Raw genomic sequence first — 20,884 nt, forward strand, 5'->3', positions numbered from 1 at the left:
AGTGACAGATTTGGGCTCTTCCCATAGTCCTGATTCATGATTTTAAGAGTTATGAAACTGCAAGCTGCTGAAGGTTTCTGGACAATCAGAACAGCTGGTCCCTCACTACCCCAGCAGGAGGGATGGGGTTTCCCCAGCCCACAGGCTGCAGGGATGCTGGTGCGCTATGCAGAAAGTACGCGCTTGAAGCGAGCGGGAAAGGGCGGCACCTCCTTATGCAGCCAGGAGATGGTGCGACCACCAGGTCACCTGGTCGCTGTAGCTCAGTGTTTCTAGAACACTCACAATTATTTATTCAACAACTATCTTCTCAGGGCCTACAATGTTTGGGGCCAGGCATGTGTCTAGTTGGCAAAGGCGTCTTTGGAGTCCTCTACACGGCAAGCGCTGGGCCAGCATAGACGTATGAAGGTGAGTATGACGTGGGGTTACCCTCGAGGGAGGCGAGAGTCACATCAACAGTTTGTTCCTACAGGGTGATGAGTGCTGAGACGTGTTTGGGGACACCAGGGGTGGGACAGGGGAAGGTCTGTCCAGAGAGCAGCTGCGTGTGGGGAAGGAGAGGAGGGGAGGAAAGGGGTGGCAGGAGGGGCAGCTTTGGTTATATCTCTAACATTTTCTTTCTTCAGAAATAAAGGGAGAGCTGAAGCAAATATGGCAAAATGTTAACATCTGTTAGATTTGGTGGTAGGCACATGGGTGTCTGTTATATTATCCTCTGTACTTTTCAGAACGTTTAAAACATTGCATAATAAAAATATTTTAAATTAAACTGTAAAAAAAAACAAGAAAGCTTTGTGCGTCAGAAAAAAAGAGATCATTCTGGAAACCACGTGAAGGCCGGCCTGGAAAGGCAGGAGGTCAGCTGCAGGCTCCTGCAATAACCCAGGTAGGAGAGGGGAGCTCACAGTTAGGAGAAAGGGGAGAAAGGCCCACCCAGCAGCCCCCTGCTTCTGATGTGCTACAGGAGGGCTGTCTCCTTTCTCCTTCTGTGTCTGTGTGTATGTGTGTGTGAGCTCGAGAACAACTCCATCTTTGCTCACCAGGGCTACCTTTGAGCTGCTGAGGAATATCAACAGCATCTAAGTAACCTCAGGCCCACATGGAGCCCAGAGGTGCAGGCCCTCATAGCTGCTGCTCCGTCCCGGGAACAAATGGGTGGTGGTGAGGGAGGGGGCTGCAGGCCTGAGCCTGGGCCATGTGAAGGCCCTGCCATGCGGTGTACTGGCTCCCAGCGGCCACTGGGCAACACATCTAGCCTGGTGGTCAAATAGCACATCCTGCATATTGGAATCCACCTCCCTTCTCTCACACATTTGGCCAAGAAGAAACTGGTAGATCCTGGCAATTCCACTGAGACCACCCAGCGCACCTACGCACATACCCTTTGGCCCAGTAACTCCATGCTTGGGACTTTATCTATCCCAGCTGTGTACTTGGACGCGTGTGCAATGACAGTCTAAACGAGGTTATGGGGACTTCCCTGGCAGTCCAGTGGTTAGGACTCAGTGCTTTCACTGCTGAGGGCCCGGGTTCAATCCCTGGTCAGGGAACTAAGATCCCACAAGCAGCACAGCATGGCCAAAATACAAAAACAAAAAACAAGAAACCCCCCACAAAACTAGGTTATGCACTGCAGGGGGGAGTGTAACAGCAGGCAACAGGAAACAACCCAAACGCCCATCGATAAGGGATCGGGGGAGATTCTCAGGCATCCACGTGATGCACTAATATGCAGTCATAAAGAAGGAAGAGGCACTTCACGGACTGGTGTGCAAAGTTCTCAAAGGCTGTTGAGCGAAGAAATACAGGATGCAGAACAGTGTGTGGGATACGGTACCATGTGTGTTAAAAAGGTGGAAAAGGAATACTTGTAAGCATTTACCTGTATGGCCCGAAGGTATGAGGATACGTGAGAAATAGCTAATAGTAGTTGCCTCTGTGACAGGCAATGGGGTGGCTGGGGGTCAGAGGTGAGAGGCCACAGAGCTTTCCGTTTGTCCTTTGGGGGCCGGCCACGCCCCCAGGTGAGAACTGGTGCTTGGGGAGGACGCTGACTGGGTCTGAGGCTTGTGTCGCTTCTTGATCTGCGAACTAAGAGAACCCTCAGCTCTGCCTCCGAGGGGGGCCCCTGCCTGCCCTGTCTCCACCCTTCCATATTCCGATTTTCCATGCGCCCTGTGCTCAGGCACAGCTGGTGGTCTTACTCTAGGATGGGCACGTGACCCCAAGCAGGTCAGTGAGCCTCCATCCTGGGGCTTCTTTTCCTGGGAAAGGAAAGCTGTCTTTTTGCTGGATTTGCAGCTGGGAAGATGTTAAGCTTGGAGCTGCCAGCAAACGAAGCGACAGACAGGGAAGCGGAGCACATCCGGCTAGGCCTGAATGTGTCATTTCTGAGAACCAACGTATACAACTGCCTTTTTGAGGTGGGTTTTCTGTCACTTGCAACCAAAAGAGTCCAGGTAAATACAAATCCCTGATGGTTTGCTTATTGAAACTGGGGTGACATGCCCCTTTCTGGTTAAGAACCACTCTCTCAGAAGGTGTGGGAAGGTGTGAACAGAGCTCCCCTACTGAAGCACAAACAAGAAATGCAGGAGGCAGCTCACCTGGGCCAGCTGTCCCCCTTCTCTCTCTCTCTGCCACACGCTGCCCGGATGCCGGAAACCAGCTTTTGTGGTCTCCGGTGCATGCAGGGGTAGGGTGCAGGCACGTACCTGTAGCAGACGCTATCAGTGCAGGGCTTGTGGACTCGGACAATGATGAAGACGTGCTGAAAGTGGGAGCGGATGTTCTTGGGGGTGAAAGGCAGCGCCCCGGGCTCCTGGAAGATGATCGTCACGATGTCGTTTCCTATGTGCCTCTTCCTTAGTAGCTGGTAAACGGTGGGGAGAGGAAAACGTCATGGTGGGCTCAAGGCTCACGACCGGCCCGTCACCTCTCTGCTGTCTCCTTCAGTGCCCCCCCTCCTCTGCTCCAGCCACACTGGCCTCCTGCGCCCCTCAAACACCCCAGAGACATTTCCTCCTCAAGGCCCCTGCCCTGACTCTTCCCGCTGCCTGGAACATTCTTCCCCCAGATCCCCACATGGCTCGCTCCAGCCCTCCCTCCTTCAGGTCTTGGCTGAAATGTCACCCTCCCACAAGGCCTTCGCTGACTGTCTCATCCATGATGTCACCCCCTCTGTTTTTCTGCCTTTATTACTTAACACTCGTTGACGCTTAGTGTACAGCGGCTTCCCCTCTTCCTTTTGTTTCTTGTCTGCCTTTTCCCACTACCATGTCAGCTCCATGAGAACAAGGGTTTTGTCTGCTTTGTTCGCTGCCCCCTGCTGTATCCTCAGTGCCTAGAGCGGAGCCTGGCACACAGCAGCTGCTCAAGAAACATCTCTTGGAGAAGAACATGGGCTGGTGGCTTTCGAGGCCACCAGCTTTCGAGGCTGCTCAAGGCCACGCTCACAGACGATGGCAGAGTCAGACCCGAGACCGCTGGCAGGGCCCATCCCTGCTGCTGCCCCTGCCCCAGACATCTGAGTTGAGAAGGCTGGGGCAGTGGCTTCAGACCAGCCCACAGGAGCCCTCCCTGTCCTTTCTCCCCCGCCTGTCACGGTCTCTGAGAAAAACTGTCACCTTTGTAGGCGATGATGTACTCACGGCATTTTACTTGTTTGCTGAAATTACACTGTTCTGATTTGTACAAGTTTAGCCTTCATGTAACTGTTAGGCAACCCCGTTGGCCACATGAGGTCCGCAGATGGGAGACACACGTAGCTCTACATGAGGTGGCCCGTGGTGGGAAATCCAGTCACACAGTGGCACAACTCACACTGTTGAACTGTCAGCTCTTTACGTGTGTTTTACGCTGGATTAAAATTAAATTGCTAGATAGAGTATCCATTTACTGTGGCTGGCCCCGTACTAGGCATTTTACATCCACATCTGAAAGCTGCAACCCCGTTTCATCTTTTATTTTAAATTTTTATTTATTTATTTATTTTGGGGCTGCATTGGGTCTTTTTTGCTGCGTGAGGGCTCTAGGGTGTGCGGGCTCGGTAGTTGTGGCTCGCCGGCTCTAGAGCGCAGGCTAAGTAGTCGCAGTGCACGGGCTTAGTTGCTCCATGGCATGTGGGATCTTCCCGAACCAGGGATAGAACCTGTGTCCCCTGCATTGGCAGGCGGATTCTTAAGCACTGCGCCACCAGGGAAGTCCTCGTTTCATCTTTACAACAAGGCCGTGAGGCATTAACTCATCCTACCTCCTTTTACCGATGAGAAAAGTTAGGTTCCCAGGGGTTAAATGTCTTGCCCTAAGTCACACAGTCATGGAGGGAAACAGCCAGGATTTGAACCCACTTCTGCTTGACTCCACAACCCAAGCTTTCCCCACCATGCCTCCCAGACATCCAGGAGTAGGTTTCTGTCTGCTTCCTGTGCACCTCCCGTGTTGGGCCCTGACTTAAGCCCCAGTTTCATGCATGAGTGCAGGGTCCTTTCCCAATGACCCTGAGACATGGGTGCTACCATTCCACCCATTTTACAGAGGAGGGATCTGAGGCTCAGGGAGGTGAGATTAAACAGCTAGGAAGTGGCAGAGAAAGAACTCCAACCCAGGCCTAATGACAGCAATGCTCTCACAGCTGCTATTAGGTGAACCTTCTGAAATCACCGATATTTGACCATTTTTGGCCAGTAAAATCTACAACATCACCTGTACCAATGGAAAAAAATATATACACTAAACCATAAGTCTGTGGGGTTTCTGCTCATTAGAAACTGCTCCTGGACTGAGCATGCATGGCGTGTCCAGGGGAGGAGGCTCCTGGCGGTGGGCGTCAGCTGTTGCACCCACCTAGCACCTCCTCCTCCTCCTTCTGGCAGCCATGTCCATCCCCTTTGGGAAAGCACCTCCCTGATCTCTGTCAACGTTTCAAGCTGAGCTGACCTCACTCGCCCTCTCTAGGGGTGGGCATGTCCTTCAGGCTTGGCCAATCAGCCCATTCCATCCCTGCCCTGGGCCTGGCAAGTGAGTGGTCCAATGAGATTCATTCCTGAAACATTTCTGGGACTTCTGCAAGGCACAGAAGTGCCTCTCTTTCTCCCATGGTAACAAAGCTGGTGGGGTATAAGGCAAGGGCTGCTAGGGGGCGACTCTGCACTACTTGGGAAGATCTGTGAATAAGGCCACTATGAAGAAAAGCAGAGGCGAGAAATGCAAAGAATTCCTAACGTTGTTTGAGCTCCTGGATCCAGCCATACCTAAAGCCAGCCCTCTCCCAGTACTTGAGAATTACCTAACCCAGTAAATCCCATTTTTTGCTTTTGCCAGTTTGATTTGTGCTTCTGTCACTTGCAGTCGAAATAATGTTGACTGATTCACGTTTTTTTTTTTTTTTTTTTTTTCCATAGGATCCCTGATGACTCAAGAGACTCTTGAGGGGAGTTGGGGTAGCAGGATGGCCAAGGAAACAGAAGAAAAGTGACAGTGAATGACACCTGACCTAGTCTCCAACCCCCAGGTGATGAGACCGTGATGCAGAGGGTCTCCAGGGCCAAAGGCCTCCACGTGCTGCACAGGATGGTGCCAGGAGAGCCAGTGCCGGGCAGGCAGCCAGCTAACAGCTGTGGGGAGGCAGAGCGCCGTGGGTTCAGCTGTGCACCCACCGGAAGTCACTTGGGGCCCCCACCCTGGACCCCACTGACCTGCTGCCTGTTGTTGGGGGTATAAGGGAGCAGGGTGGAGACGTGGAACATGATCTCATAGTCCTGGTACGTCGTGTAGAGGGAGTGGGTTCCCGTGGAGTCAGCTGAAACAGAAACACCAGTTAGCACCACGTCTCCAAAACCCCTGGGCTCCTGCCATATCCCACATGCCATCTGTGTTAGTTTTTAACTCAATGTTTTCACTTAACTCCACCCTTTAAAATCCAGTAAATTAAGATAAAAAGGAAACCGTACATTAAGCACCCACCAGACTGGTAAACATTTAAGAGTCTGACAGTGCCAAGGGTTGGTGGGGATGTGGAGCAACTGGAACCCTCTGTGTGGCTGGTCAGGTGTGTAAATTGGTACAACCACTTTGGAAAACTCTTTAGTAAGATCGACTGAACCTGAAGATAGGCTTAATTGATGACCCAGCACTTCATCTCCTAGGATCACAGCCTAGAGAAACTGTACACAGATGCCCCGGAATATGGGTACAAGTATCCTCCAAATGTTAGTCCAAGGAAAAGATAAACAGTTCATACTGTGGAAAAGTACACGGCCGTGAAAAGAAATGAGTCACAGCCACCACATGGGCAAATCCCATGAATACGATGGCCAGACACAAAGGAGCACAAATCGTTTGATTCCATCCACATCATGCTGTCAAACACGCAAAACGAATTATATTATTTAGAGATGCATATGAAGATGGCAAAACTATGACAAAAAGAAGGAAATGATAATCGTAAGAGTCAGAATACTGTTCATCTCTAATGGGAGGGCATTATGACCAGGGAGAAACACCTGATTAGGGGCTCCATGGGGGAAACTGAGGCACAGGGAGGGAGTGACTTGCCCAAGGTCACGCACACTTCAGTGAGTGGTGGCGTCTGGACTGGAACTCAGGCTATCTGACTCCAGAGTGTTTCCTTAACAGTATTCAATGCTGCCTCTTATGAGTTTCAAAATTCTCATAGAACAGACCCAAATCCCTAATCTTTAGCCCTAAAGGTCCTGCATGGTGAGGCCCCCGCCTGCCTCCCTCACTTCCTCCTTCACATTAACTCCCCGAACAACAGCCTTTAGACCTCAGGGCTCTTGCACGTGCTGTTCTTTCTCCCTGGAACGCACTTCCTGCTCCCTCATTGCCTATTTTATTCCAACTCATCCCTCTCAGGTCACATGCCATGTTCTTGAGGCCCAGCCCCCACAGGAGGCTGGGTTCCCCATATTTGCTCCGATCATCTTGAACTGCTCCTTCCTGCCCAGGGAGGACAGCCAGGAGGTTGTTTTTGCTGGATGCGTGAGTGAACCCACAAACCGCACTGCAAGTAACTCCAGGGTGTCACACTCACCCCTGGAAGCCTACTCCTTGGCCTTTTTGAGCGCTGAGGTCCACCAGCTTTATGTAACTGTAGGTACAGGGGAAACAGCAGTAAAACAGACCGAGGAATCCCTATTCTGTGGGCTTCCATTCTAGGGGAGAACCTGTGACAGGTGAGGTCACTGAAGCCTTGGTTGGCCAGTACCAGAGCCAGGTGACCTCCAGGTGGCTGTGAGGCCAGGGCAGCCCTGCCTGTTAGTTGGGGACACTGGTCAGGAGCACTGTATTCCCCGGGGTCCTCGTGCACACTGGGCGCCATGCAGGTGTCTGTGGCTATGACCCCTCAGGACACCTCCCAGCACACATGTGCACAGGATCTCAGAGGACGTGTCTAGGAGCACAAGGGCTGACACACAAAGCAAGTGAGTCTTCAGACTTTACTAGAATGTGAGGTACTGCTGTCCAGAGTGGCTGCACTGCCCGCACTCCCACCAACGGAGTCCTCACCTGGGTATCACCAGGTCTTTGGACCTTAGCTCACGGGATGTGTGCGGTTGGGACTCACCCTGCTCCCCCCGCAAGGCCACCCCGCCACTGCCACTTACTCTTGACGTCCAGCTGGGCGGCGTACTTGGTGAAGCCCTTCAGGCAGACCTTCTCTCCGATGAGGGAGAGGAACTCCTCAAAGGCCGGCCCGGCCTCCTCGTTGTTGTACATCTCCTCCTCCGAGCTCTGGCCGGCCTTGCAGTAGAGGATGCCCACTTTGTGTTTCCGGCAGAGCTGCAGAGGCGAGAGTGGCATCAGGGAGGCAGGCCAGGCAGAATGGAGGGGGGCACGGAACAAAGGAGGCTCTCTCGGGCGCAGAGCCCGGCGAGCTGCCGGGGTCACACGGGAATTCAGTGTCACAGCCAGAGAAGAAAAAAGGCACGGGGGCATGTCCCAGTTGTCCCTCTCCCACCCTGCCATTCCAGAGAGGCACAACAAAGTGCTGGTGCCGCCATTCTCGTGCTTTCTACGTGAGGGCGGAGGGCGGCTGGCGGCACCATTCTCTCAAGGGAAAGACCTTGGCCGGCTTCCCACGGTAGGTGGATTGGACCTGGCTAAGGTTCTGCAAAAGGAAATTCTGGAGGACTCAGTCTAGTCGACATCGTTTTTTAGGGGGTGAGCCCTCGATAACGATGTTTTTTTTTTTTAAAAAATAATTAATTAATTAATTGTTTTCGGTGCATTGGGTCTTTGTTGCTGTGCGCGGGCTTTCTCTAGTTGCGGTGAGCGGGGGCTACTCTTTGTTGAGGTGCGTGGGCTTCTCACTGCGGGGGCTTCTCTCGTTGCACAGCACAGGCTCTAGGCACGTGGGCTTCAGTAGTTGTGGCTCGCAGGCTCAGCAGTTGTGGCTCACGGGCTCTAGAGCACAGGCTCAGTAGTTGTGGCGCATGGATCCCACATGCTCCGCGGCATGTGGGATCCTCCCGGACCAGGGCTTGAACCCGTGTCCCCTGCGTTGGCAGGCAGATTCTTATCATTGCGCCACCAGGGAAGTCCTCCATGTTTGTTTTATGTATCCCTGATTCCTCTGTTCACTGGTGACTGGATCATCAACAGTCATGTGACCTAAGTGTGGGCCAGTCAGAGGCTCTCCTGGGACTGAGAGTCAGCTAACTGGGGCCTGCATGTGCCTATAATCCTAACAGTAATTCTGCGAGCTGTGGGGGGGCCAGAGAAGCAGAGTGAGGCAGTGTGCAGTGAGGGAGAGGGAGCACGCACACGCTCCCGCACGCGCGCACATACACGGGAACCTGGTGGCTGTTTTGTTCCTAGACTATTTCCCTCCTAAGACCCAGTCACATTCCGGCTCTTGGCACCCCTGGAATTTGATAGGAGACCCCCTCCTTTTACTGGAACTAACCTGAGTAGGTTTCTGTTCTTTGGAGAAAAAAACAAGTGACCAAGACAGAAGGAGGTACAGGGAGTGGGGCTGCAGGCTGCTGCCCCAGTGCCCCCCCAACCCCCCTCCCTGGCCCCTGGCTCACCCCTTGCTCGTCGAGCTTCAGCAGCTGCTCCGTCACCTTGGGAGTGTTGAGAGCCAGCCGCAGGCAGTGGATGTTGAGCTCGGGGATGACATACTCCAGGGCGTCCTTCAGGGGCAGGCCCCGCCCTGTCCCATGCTTCATAGCTGTGGGTGTGGCGTCCTCCAGGATGGAGCCACGCAGGGTGGTGAGCTGCTCGAGGGAGAGGAGGGAAGGTTAGGAGCCTCTCAGGACTCGGGAAGGGATGAGAGCACATGAGGGTGTCCTGTTCTCAAAGTGACATGTGGGCTGGGCTCTCGGGCCAGAAAGCACTAGGTCAGGACCAGCTTGAACCTGCTGCCTCCTGGCTGTGTGATCTTGACCAAGTGACTGCCTGTCTGTAAGCCTCCGCTTCCAAGGACTGTTGGGAGAGCTAAATGAGACAGTGGATGGAACATTCTTCATCTGTTCAATGAATGATAAAAAAAGAAAGACCCCTGTCTTCCTGGAGCTGACGTGCAGGTGAGGAGATGGATTATGTCAGGTAATAAGAGGTATAATGAATAAAACAAGCTCCACAATGTAGACACTCAAACAAACACTCTTACTGTCATTATCAGAATAATATTATGTGTACACCTATTACCACAAGCTCTTATGTAAAACACCTGCCTGCCCTGGACACCAGTACCATCTTGGATCTTGAATTCTGACACTGGTTTTCAACCTGGTTTCCTGATAAAATCACCACCAGTGGTTCTGATTCGGTTGGTCTGTGGTGGGGCCCAGACACGTATGTATACACGCACATATGTATGTGTACACGCACGTGTGTATGTATACACACACTTACATATTTGTATATTTGTATACTTACCCACACACACTCTCTCTCTCTCTCTCTCCCTCTCTGTCTCTTTTAATACTACTCAGGTGATTCTGATGTGCAGCCAGGGTTGAAAACCTTGAGTCAAGCCAATCATGGCCATCTCATTCCCCTTTCGCGGATGTTGCTTTCCAAGTTTTTCCTACAGTTGGCCACATGACTAGTTCCAGGCAATGAGATGGGATGGAATTCAGCTTGGGGAGGACTTCTAGGGCAGATTTTCTTCCCTGGTAAAAGGAAAGCCCCTTTCCACCTGCCCACTTTTTCTAAGGACACGGGTATAAGGATAAGATGTTTGGAGCTGTGGAAGCCATCTTGTGATCATGAGTAAAGAGACAACAACAACAAAAATCACACAGAAGTCATTTCCTGTCACTGCCTGCCCCCAGACTTCTTGTTAGATAATTAAAATAACCCCGTATTTGTTTTAGCTATAGTTAGTCATGTTTTCTGTTACTTTGCAGACAAAGCAATTTCTAACAGATACATCTTAATAACAAGTCACATTTATGAAGGCACAGTTTACTGCACTGTATTCCAGGAATGATAGCAGTTATCTAGGTATAGGTCTCTACAGGGGAGATTTTACTATCTCCATTTTACAGATAAGAAAACTGAAGCTCTAAGAGGTTAGGTGCCTTAGGCAAGGTCACCACAGCTAAGTGGCTGAACCAGGATTCCAACCCAGATCTGACGTCTCCAAAGCTCAAGATTTTTCTCTTTGAAATTTTAACTGTGAAATATATAATTCATATACAGAAAAGTATACAACACATATAAGTACAGCTCAAGGAATTATCACAGAGTGAATACCTAGGTATCACCACCCAGACCAAGAAATATATTACTAGCCTCCGGAAACTCTTTCGTGCCCCTTCCCACCTCCCTAATGGCAACCCTATCCTGACTTTTCACACCATAATTTATTTCTGCCGGCCTCTGAGCTTCATGTCGCTTGTATTCTTTTCTATCTGGCTTCTTCCTCGCGATGCTGTGGATGTGGGATGCGACCATGTCGCAGTAAGAGGCTGGCGTCTTGACCACAACGGGTTTAATCCATCCTACTGCTGGTGAGCACAGAAACTGCTTCCAGCGTTTGAGAACTGCGAGCAGTGCTGTTAGGGACATTCACGGAAGCACCTCCTAGTGCACATGAACACGTTTTCGTCTGGGTTTATACCTAGGAGAGAAACTGCTGAGTCACCAGGCATGTTAATCTTCAATTTTACTGAACGGCCGAATCGTTTTCCAAGTGGTTGTACCAATTTACATCCCGCCAGCCCTGTCTGAGAGCCCTTGCTGCTTCCCGCCCTCACTATCACTAGCTCAGGCTTCCATCTACGCTGTGCTGATGGCCGCCAGGCTCTGCTGTGCTCTGGGTGAGGCACAGCAGCTCCAGCACCACAGCAAGAAGACTCCCTCGTCTGCAGCAGGACAGGGAAAAAAAATCCTCCCCCAAGGGGATTGCTGTTAGCACCCAAAATACACTTGGGGCTACGGTTTAAAGACTGGGGAGGATCAGCGTTAACTGGAAAAACACGCTCACCCCAAGTCAACAGATGCAAGAGATGGCAAAAATGACGTGTCATGACACCGCCTCTAAGCATACAGCCTAACCCTGCCAAACAGGACCTGGGTAAGAGGCATGCGTGTCAGGAATGAATGATCTCATGGTTGGGAGTTCCCAGTTCTGGCTTTGGGAATTAATAAACAAATCTCTCTTAGGATAAGCAGGATAGTCTTGAAATACATCACGAAAAACTGTGATATGGATGCTCTGCCCTGCCAATCTGGGTGGCACTGGGATTGTGAATTTCGATTCATGCACCAACAGGATCAGTGCCTTTCTATCCTGCTGACACTGCCCCACAGTGCCCTCTGCTGGGGCCAAGAGACAGTGTGGACCAGAAATCCTCACTGTCTTCCACACTAGAGACAGGTGGCCTACCGTCACATGTTTGGCTCTGAAGACTTGACCAAAAGCCACTACTTGAAAAGCTCCCAGTTTTTCCTTCTCTGCTGGCGATAATAAGTAGGGCAATGGCAGGCTGCAACGTGTGGCCACCTCTGCCCTCCACCTGGTCCTGTCTACCATCATGTCCTACCTGGACTGTGACAGCAGCCTTTTCCTGGTCCCCCTGCACCTGCCCCGCCACCACCCCACTCCTGTCCATTCTTCCTGCAGCAGCTTGAGTCAGATCGTGTCTCTCCTCTGTGCAGAACCTGCTGACAGCGTTTCATCTCTCTCCCAATAAAATCTACACTCGTAGGACTTCCCTGGTGGTCCAGTGGTAAAGAATCCACCTGACAATGCAGGGGACGCGGGTTCGATCCCTGGGCAGGAAACTAAGATCCCGCATGCCACGAGGCAACTAAGCCCACACGCCATAACTACTGAGCTTGCATGCCTCAATGAGAGAGCCCGCCTGCCGCCAACTACAGAGCCCACGTGCCCTGGAGCCCGTGTGCCACAACTACAGAGCCCACGTGCCCTAGAACCCGCACACAACTAGAGAAGAGAAAAGCCCGTACGCCGCAACGAAAGATCCTGCATGCCTCAACGAACATCCCGCGTGCTGCAACTAAAACCTGACACGTCTAAAAGAAAAATTAAAAAAAAAAAAAAACACCCTTGCCTTATAACAAAACCAAACAAAACTACACTCGCTGCTCAGGCTGCGAGACCCTGTGTGCTCTGACCCTTGAAGACATCTGCCATGACCTCACTGAGCTGTGAAAGGGATTCAGGGCCACATCAGCAAGGAGGTTCCCGTCGGCACAGGCTGTTCTCCACCAGCTACCGACTCAGATGCATCCCTGCCTTCCCCTGTGCTGCGTCCACCCTCCAAGAGCTCTTCCTGGGACTGGGACCTGGGAGGTCACTTGGGAGTCAGTCTGCCTCAGTTCAAATCCCAGGTCTACCCCTTCTCTAGCTGTGCGACTCTGGGCAAGCTGCTGAATTTCTCTGTGCCTGTTCCCTTATCTATAAGACGGGGAATAACAGTGCCTGTCGCAAAGGGTTATAAAGATTCAATAAGATAATCCATGTACCGTGCTTTTTTACCACTGTATCTGGCATACAGTGAGCACTAAATATATGTGTTAGCCATTATCACATTACACACGTCGAATGTTTTTACACAAAGCCATATGTGTAGTTAAAAATTTAAAGAGAATTTAACCTTAATAGGAAACTAGAGTTTGTTTTTCCCCCCACTTCACAGTATGCTTTGGAGATTACATCACACAATCATTGGTGCCTACTGAACACAAATGAGGTCCCAAATGAGGTTCACTACTACACTCGCATTTAAAAAAAAATTTATTTATGGCTGTGCTGGGTCTTCGTTTCCGCGCGAGGGCCTTCTCCAGTTGCGGCAAGCGGGGTCCACTCTTCATAGCAGTGTGCGGGCCTCTCACCATCGCGGCCTCTCTCGTTGTGGAGCACAGGCTCCAGATGTGCAGGCTCAGCAATTGTGGCTCACAGGCCCAGCTGCTCCGTGGCACGTGGGATCTTCCCAGACCAGGGCCCAAACCCGCATACCCTGCATCGGCAGGCAGACCCTCAACCACTGCGCCACCAGGGAAGCCCCTGCATTTTTCACTTAATACAAGATTCTTCCTTTTCTACTTTGTATACATATATACTGTTTAAATTCTTAATGAGTGACTGTTACTTTTTCAATAAAGAAAGAAAAAAAAATCTAAACCTGTAACCCTAACAAAACGAAGGCTGTCAAAAACTCATACTTGGGGCCAAAGGGAACCCACCGAGCTGCTGGGCCAAAGAGTCCCGGCTAGTTGGCATCCCTCCTGTTCTGCCGGCAAGGGGCTCAGGACAGGGCAGTCCTGGCCTGGAGCTTGTCCTGTCCAGGCTCAGGGTGGGTGGGGCTGACGTTTTGGCGTGTGGTCCTGAAGCCCAGCTCCGGTCTGTTCCCGCCCCAGCGGGAGGCTCAGAGCTGCCAACACTCCCATCCCATCTGCTGGGAGATGTGAGCCCACTCGGTCTGCTTGGCGCCCGGGGGCGGCCATCTGGGGCAGGCCAGCCGGCTGGCTTGGAAAACAGCCTGGGCCCTTCGCTCTGGCCCCCATGCCCTGGTGAACCGGAGCCCGAGACATGTGTGTAGGCAGGAGAAGGGCAGAACTCTGACCATAAGCTGAACCTTCACTCCCCAGAAAGGCCCTCTGACCTTTCGGGAAACAGTGACAGCACGACAGCAGCATCACCACAATATGTGCCACTCAGAGCACTCACTACCCTGCAGCCTTGTGCTATACCACCTCGTGCGTGCCAGCCCGGGAGAACCTTCCCGCCTTTCCAGGACACGAGGAACAAACAGTACGAAGTCGATTTTACAGACGAAGAAACTGAGGCATCCAGGGGTAAAGCCGTCTGCCTAAGCTCTCAAGGACAGTGCGTGGCAGAGCCCAACCGAACCCCAAGCTGTCTGTTCCCAGAGCCAGAATACAAACTCAACCCCACAGGGAGTGGGGAGTGGTTAAGAGCATGGGCTGGGGACACAGGCAGTCTGGCTCTGCCACTGGGGGACCCTGACGAGTGACAGCCCTAGGCCTCAAGAGTCCTCATCTGTAGAATGGGGGGAATGGGACCCACATCATGAGACTAGTGAGAGAATCTGAAGGGTCAATGCATATAAAACACTTGGAAGAGTACCTGGCAGGAATATGTGCTAAAAGTGTTAGCTATTCTTATTACTACTGTCATTACTCCTTTTGGGTTATGTGACTCTCTGCCTCCATGGCAGGAAGGGCCTTAGGAAGAGGCAAGGCAAAGCTTGTTGGCCACTGCCCCTACCTCCAGATGACAGGATGACGGGGTCCTCAGGCCTTAGTGCCCAACAGGCAGCTCTTCAAGGGGCTGGGGCCAGGACTGAGTACACGTGTGGCCTGCATGTGTGTGAGGGCAGAGAAAGGCCTGCTTGTGGCTGTGAACCTCATGGTGGGCCAAAAGTCACAGGGCTGACCGGAATGTGACAAGGGGACAGGAAACTGAGACCTCTCCCAATGGCTATCCTCACTGGGCTCTCCCCAAGTGCTAGGCCCAGCACTGCCTATTTTATATGGGCAACCTCACCAAGCCCACACTATGGTCCTGTGAGAGTGGGATTCCCATGGGGGAAACAGAGGCTCTGAGAGAAGAAGCCACGTGCCCAAGATTTCATAGCTGCTGAGTGACTGTGCCAGGCCTGGTCCTGCCTCAGGACCTTTGCACTGGATGTTCCCTGTGTCTGGAACACTCTTCCAGATGTCCACATGGCTCCTCTCATCTTCTTCAGGTCTTTTACTCAAATGTTCCCTTCTGAGTGACACCTCCCTTGATCATCCTGTCTCAAAATCTTACCACCCCCACACTTATCTCTCTTCCTTGCTTTACTTTCCACCTTGTCATCACGTACCACGTAGTATAATTTACAAGAGTATCTATGTATTGCCTGCCTCCCCAGCAAAAATGCAGTCCCATGAGCATCTCTGCTGCCTTATTTACACTGTTTCCTCAGTGCCCAGCACAGGGCTGGCCGGTGGTGGTGCTGAGTGAGTCTCCGTGGGGTGGATGAAGCCCAGGCCTGTACCCTTGAGCTGAGAAGGCCCTGTGCCCAGCCTGGGGTGGATCAGAGGCTAGTCTGTGGGCGCTGGGGGTGGGAAGTAAACGGAAGCAGGAACGAGCCAGGAATGGCACCAAGCCAGTTTCCAAACTACTGAATAGGAACCACAGCAAAACATTATCCCCTGACCTATCATCTCTACACTAGAGTCTCACGACTCTCAGTACCTATGACAAAGTCTGGTATTTAAAAAAAAAAAAAAATCATTCTACATATTCTGTTTTCATTTACAACAACAACAACAAAACCAATAACATAAAATGCTGGCATTAAGTTGAGTTCATAACTCTTGAATGGGTCTGATATGCAGTCTGAGCCAAGTCAGTGGAATCCCAGAGGCGGCTGACAGGTGGCTGGAGCATGGGCCCACACTTTGTCCCGTCACTCACTGAGGTCCCTTAACCTTTCTGCACCTTTTTCATCATTTGTAAATAAGGACTACAGTGCCTTCATCATAGAACCGTCACGACGTTTAAGTGAGTGAATATACATAATTGGTGTAGAAAATGCCTGACACACAGTGTTGAATAAATCTGCAATGTAACAGCAGCTGTAATATTATTGATTAGTATACGATTGCCGTGGTCATTTCACCTGGCAGGTCCCCACATGTCATACAACACTTGGATACAGTGTGAGCTGTCACCTCACATTCTGCCCTGGTGTTCATCTGGCCAGAAAGGTGAGGAGAGGGAAGGAGGGGGGTGCTGGGGAGACTCAGGGGCCGGTGACCACCTGTGATCTGGGGCACAAAGTTTTTGGGGGCTGTCTCCCCTACCTTGCCATCTGTGTCATCTCATTCCCCCTCAGCGGGAAGGTCCTCGCGAGGGGATGCGGCTACGGCCCTCGGTGCAGCATCTGCCGGTCTGGATGAGGTCCAGGATCGGCCCGCCCCACATCCAAACTCCCTGGCACTGCCTGCCTGTTGGGCTCCCATGTCTGTGCAAAAGCCCAGGCCCAAGGGGGATGGGGTAATGCAGGGGCAAGGGAGATCCATTTTGGGGGCCTGCCCAGCTGATGATTGCTCCTTTTCTGAAAAGGTCTTCCTTTGAGGTCTTTTGGAAGTCTCTATCATTTCTACTGGCCTAGCTCCCCACCTTTTGCTGAGGAACCGCCCCCCTACCGCCACCTGTGGGTGGCTCTGACAGAACTGTCAATCACAGTGCTCCGCTCAGCCCCTGGACCCAGGGTAGAGCATATGTCCTAGATCTAGACAGAGTCCTCTATCATCCCTGACAACAGTGACTGGCCCAGGCTTGTGATCCAAGCAGAGCCAATCAGAGTCCTTCCCAGAGATTCAGCAGGTAAGAACGTGGAGGAGAAAGTACAAAGATGGAACAGATTTGAGCAGCTGGTCCCCATTTTCCCATGACATGGAGAGAGCTTGTTGGTAGCAGAAGAGGATGGCATTCACAATGCAAAAAGCAGCAGAGCCAGCTGAGCGGGAGAGATAAGGAGGCAGAGTTCCAGTGACATCATTTGAGTGCTTGGGTCCAGCTATGCCTGAAGCCATTCCTACCCCTGGATTTGCAGTTACATGGACCAATGAATTCTATTTCTGGCTTAAACCAGATAGAAGTAGATTTCTGCCACTTACAATTTAAGAGTCCTAATTGAGCAGGGTGCCCCCAACAGGCCTTGTTCCCTAGCCACAGCTGACAATTATTCCAAGGGAAGACCTCTGACCAAGCCAGGACAATGGGATCCTCTATTCTGAATGAAAGTAGGCAGGCTGGGACTGTTTTGAGCTGATCAACATCAACAACAGTGGCTGCTGCTGAGATTCCCCAATTCCTGCCCTGCCCAAGACTTGCTGCCTTAATTCTCCTTTCCACTCTGTAGGGCACCTCACAATCCTGAAAGAATTCCCTATATCTCTCCCTTTATTTTTTATACTCATCACAGTTCATCTTTTGCAAATGTCAAAATCTTGGGCTCTGCAGTCAGACACACTGGATTCCAATCCTGGCCACTTAGTCACCGATTTCAGACATGTTTCTGAGTCTCAGTCTTCCCTTCTGTAAAATGGGGAGACCGACAGCATTGCTCTCCTGAGGCTGTTAGAAGGATTACGAGTTGAAACAGGGGAAGCAGCTGCCCACAGAACCTGGCACAGAGTAAGGGCTCATAGATGTGAGTGGCTGTGATTTATGTAATAATGACAATAGCAATGGGACCTACCTCGCGGGTCCGGAAGATGATCCTGTACTGGTACTGAGGCCCGTGGTCCTTGTGGTCCTCCAGCTTCTCCCGCTTGATGCTCACGGCTACTGGTCCCAGCTTCTCGTCCACGCCAAAGTAATTGGCATGCTCTGAGAGGGAAGAGCAGGTGAGCTCAGAGTCAGCTCTCTGGGAAGGAGGGGTGACGTCGCACGGCAGGCCTGCTGAGAGGACAGCCGGGGAAGGCTCTTGTGTAACCGTACAGAGCTCTTGTGCAGGCTCTTGGGATCCTGGTCACACAAACCTCACGGCTGGTCACGACCACGCTCAATGGAGAGACCGTAAGAGGTTAAAGCCCACCTTACTACACCCCCTTGCCAGTCACAGAAATTTCCTGAGTCTCAGTGCTCTCATCTGGGAAATGGGGGGCCCTCATGCTACCCATGATTCACAGAGCCGATGTGAGAGTGAAATGAGGCTACGAACAAAAAACGCTTAGTGTGGTGCGTGCCATGTTATAAACCTAGCTTCGCTGTGATTATCCCATATTTGCAAACGTTCAGCAGCTTAGCTGCCAATTAGCCCTCATGAAGTGGTTAGATTCTAGTCTAGAGAGGATTCTGCCCGGCTGAAATCCAGGCCCTGGACTCATTAAATGTGTGGCCCAAGTCGCTTGATGGCATTCTCATCAGTACAATGGTATCAGGAAGGATGGACCCCCCTCTCCCCTGGCTGTAAGGACTAAACATGTTAATAAGCATGGAGCACTCAGCACAGGGCCGGGCACAGAGTAAGCACATGAGATGTGTTGGCTAGTACTACCCCCAGGGCATGACGTTTGTCACAGGAAAAGACCATGATTCCAGTCCCCAAGCGTCACCTTTATCTAACTATATTTCTATAGAGGTAGGAAACGTAAACACTACTCTTTTTTTTCCTTATGGTGACAGTCTTTAACAAGTCATGGAGGAAGTCTCCTGTTCTCTCCCCAAAATGACAGCTGTCTCCCCTTTTTAAAAAAACATGCTGCTGTGTTATAATCCTTCCAGGCAAACAGTTCTAACTGATATATAACCCAAGTATCTCCTGCTTGTGGTAGATGCCTACCAGCAGTCTGTCTTAAGTCCATGAAGTCAGCAGCTACGCACTGCCAGAAATTCTCTCCCACCCCAGTGCTCTCAATATTTAAATGTTGGTTCCTATTCTCATGAGATGCTCTTGGTGAATCAAAGGCTTATCTACGGCTCAAATGTGTGTTAATTAATGGTCCCAATAAGAACAGCACCTGCAGTGGGTTAAACAATCTCCCCAGCTGGTCAGAGAACAGAATACATGTGCTCTACAGATATCAGTTCATTCCTGAAGCAGCTGCAGGATCTGTTTTGTTGTCCGCCAATGCATACCCAGTACCTTGCGGTCTTAGCATAGAATAGGCAATCAATAAACACTGACCAATGACTAACTTATTTATGAGTTTCCAGGGCTACAAAGAAATCATTTTTTGAAAGAAAAGCTTCTTTTTAATGCTCCATGATAAGTACTCACTATATGCCTGATGAAGAACTGTTTTGATGTACAATCTTATTTGGTTCTAACCACAGTCCTTCCGTGTAGGTATTCCTACGCTCAAGTTGAAAAGAACGTGTTCTCTGTTGGTTAGGTAGAAAATTAACATACTATAAATGCAAAACCAGGTTTCAAATCCTCTCAACCTTACTTTCTGGCTACTAGATTTGTCAATTTCAAAGAGCGACGCTGTCAACTTCTCCCATGGGTTGTGGACTTGTTCCTGTCTCCCTGTCGCTGTATTAGTTTTTTATTTATATACCCCTCAAACAGGTTGCCAGGTATACAAAAGGTTCACAACTATTACAGTTTCTTGGTAAATTTTTAAAAAGTCAATAAGAAATGGCCCTTTTGGTTCTTCTAACAAATGCTTTTAGCCTTGAAATCTATTTTGTGTGATACTGATGTCACCTCACCAGTTTTCTCTTGGTTAGTGACTGTCTGAACTTCTTTTTTCATGCCTTAATTTTCAGTCTCTGTGTCATTTTGTTTCTGGGCATGTGATGCTGCTACAATCATCTCTGCTCCTCACATGAGGTCACGGAGTCCAAGGGGTAAAATGTGTCACGTAGCTAATAAGCTATGAAAAAGACATCCCAAATCCAGGGCTGTCACACTCCAACACTGGTGGGCCTCCAGAGACTACTCTGGACGATCTAGTTGACATTTGTTGTATTTGACTAGGATAATGCTTTAAAAAAATTTTTAAACTAGTTGCTGTGGAGTACTGGTTGCCTATCCATTACCTATTCTTCCCTTCTTTCATTTTAAGAGAAACCCTCTGTTCTTGGAGGAAGAAAAGAGAGGGGCTATGTCTACCTAAAAACTAACTTTTCCCAGCCTGCCTTGCAGACAGGTGTGGCCAATAACCAGAAGCAGTTGGCTGGGACTTCTGAGAATGTTCTTTAAAAGGGGCTGACTTGACAAAAAAAAAAGGTAGGGGTGCTGACTTGACATTTCGCCCGAATCCTTTCCTCCTTTTCTTTGCCTGGAAACATGGATGTGATGGCTGGAACTCCAGCAGCCATCTTGGACCAGGAGACCACCCTGAGGGCTCAGAGGCCATGCACTAAGGCTGGCATTCCACTGTTTCTGAGGAGTAACCATACCGGTCCTGGGCTGCACATCTCCAGACTTCTTTATGTGAGACAAATAAACTTCTATGTTGTTTTAAGCCTGTTACTATATCAATTCAATTCTGAATTGATATAGGAGAATCCATATTAAAAAAATCTGAATTTCAGGAGAATCTAGAAAAATTGGAAAGGCTGGCAACACTGGGCTTGTCTATACTTCCTGATGACAACAGTGAGTTGCAGCTGAGCAGGAGCTGCCCTTTGTGCAGCCCCTGCCTGGTTTGCTTCCCTCTATTGTCTCCTGCCTGGTCCCCGAGGCTGCCTGGGTTTGTGTTCTCTGCACTATGCTCTGCTGCCTCCTAGGATTGCCTCATCAGCACCAATGAACTTAACCATGTGTGATGCCTGTGTTAACACCCTCCAAACATCAACAGCTCCGCCGTCAAAGGGAATCCAGAACCTGCCAGCTTCTTCCCCCCTCCTAGGCTCCCCTAGACCTGCCCATCATCATCTCCTGCCTGGACCATTGCAGCAGCCTCC

At 50.7% G+C, this 20,884-nt stretch overlaps 1 protein-coding gene across 3 annotated transcripts in view; it reads right to left on the reverse strand.

Moving 5' to 3' along the window:
• The window catches only part of SIPA1L3 (signal induced proliferation associated 1 like 3), a 236,836-nt gene that overhangs the window by 75,029 nt on the left and 140,923 nt on the right, over window positions 1-20,884 (reverse strand). For all 3 annotated transcript variants that reach the window (XM_067020260.1, XM_059044984.2, XM_059044986.2), the window contains 5 exons: window positions 17,724-17,854; window positions 9,057-9,245; window positions 7,632-7,806; window positions 5,700-5,803; window positions 2,718-2,875 (listed from right to left, as the gene is read on the reverse strand). In XM_067020260.1, the coding sequence (XP_066876361.1) occupies window positions 2,718-2,875; window positions 5,700-5,803; window positions 7,632-7,806; window positions 9,057-9,245; window positions 17,724-17,854 (757 nt within the window). The remainder of the gene's footprint in view (window positions 1-2,717; window positions 2,876-5,699; window positions 5,804-7,631; window positions 7,807-9,056; window positions 9,246-17,723; window positions 17,855-20,884) is intronic.

Source organism: Kogia breviceps, chromosome 18, assembly GCF_026419965.1.
Source record: "Kogia breviceps isolate mKogBre1 chromosome 18, mKogBre1 haplotype 1, whole genome shotgun sequence".
NCBI classification, from domain to species: domain Eukaryota; kingdom Metazoa; phylum Chordata; class Mammalia; order Artiodactyla; family Physeteridae; genus Kogia; species Kogia breviceps.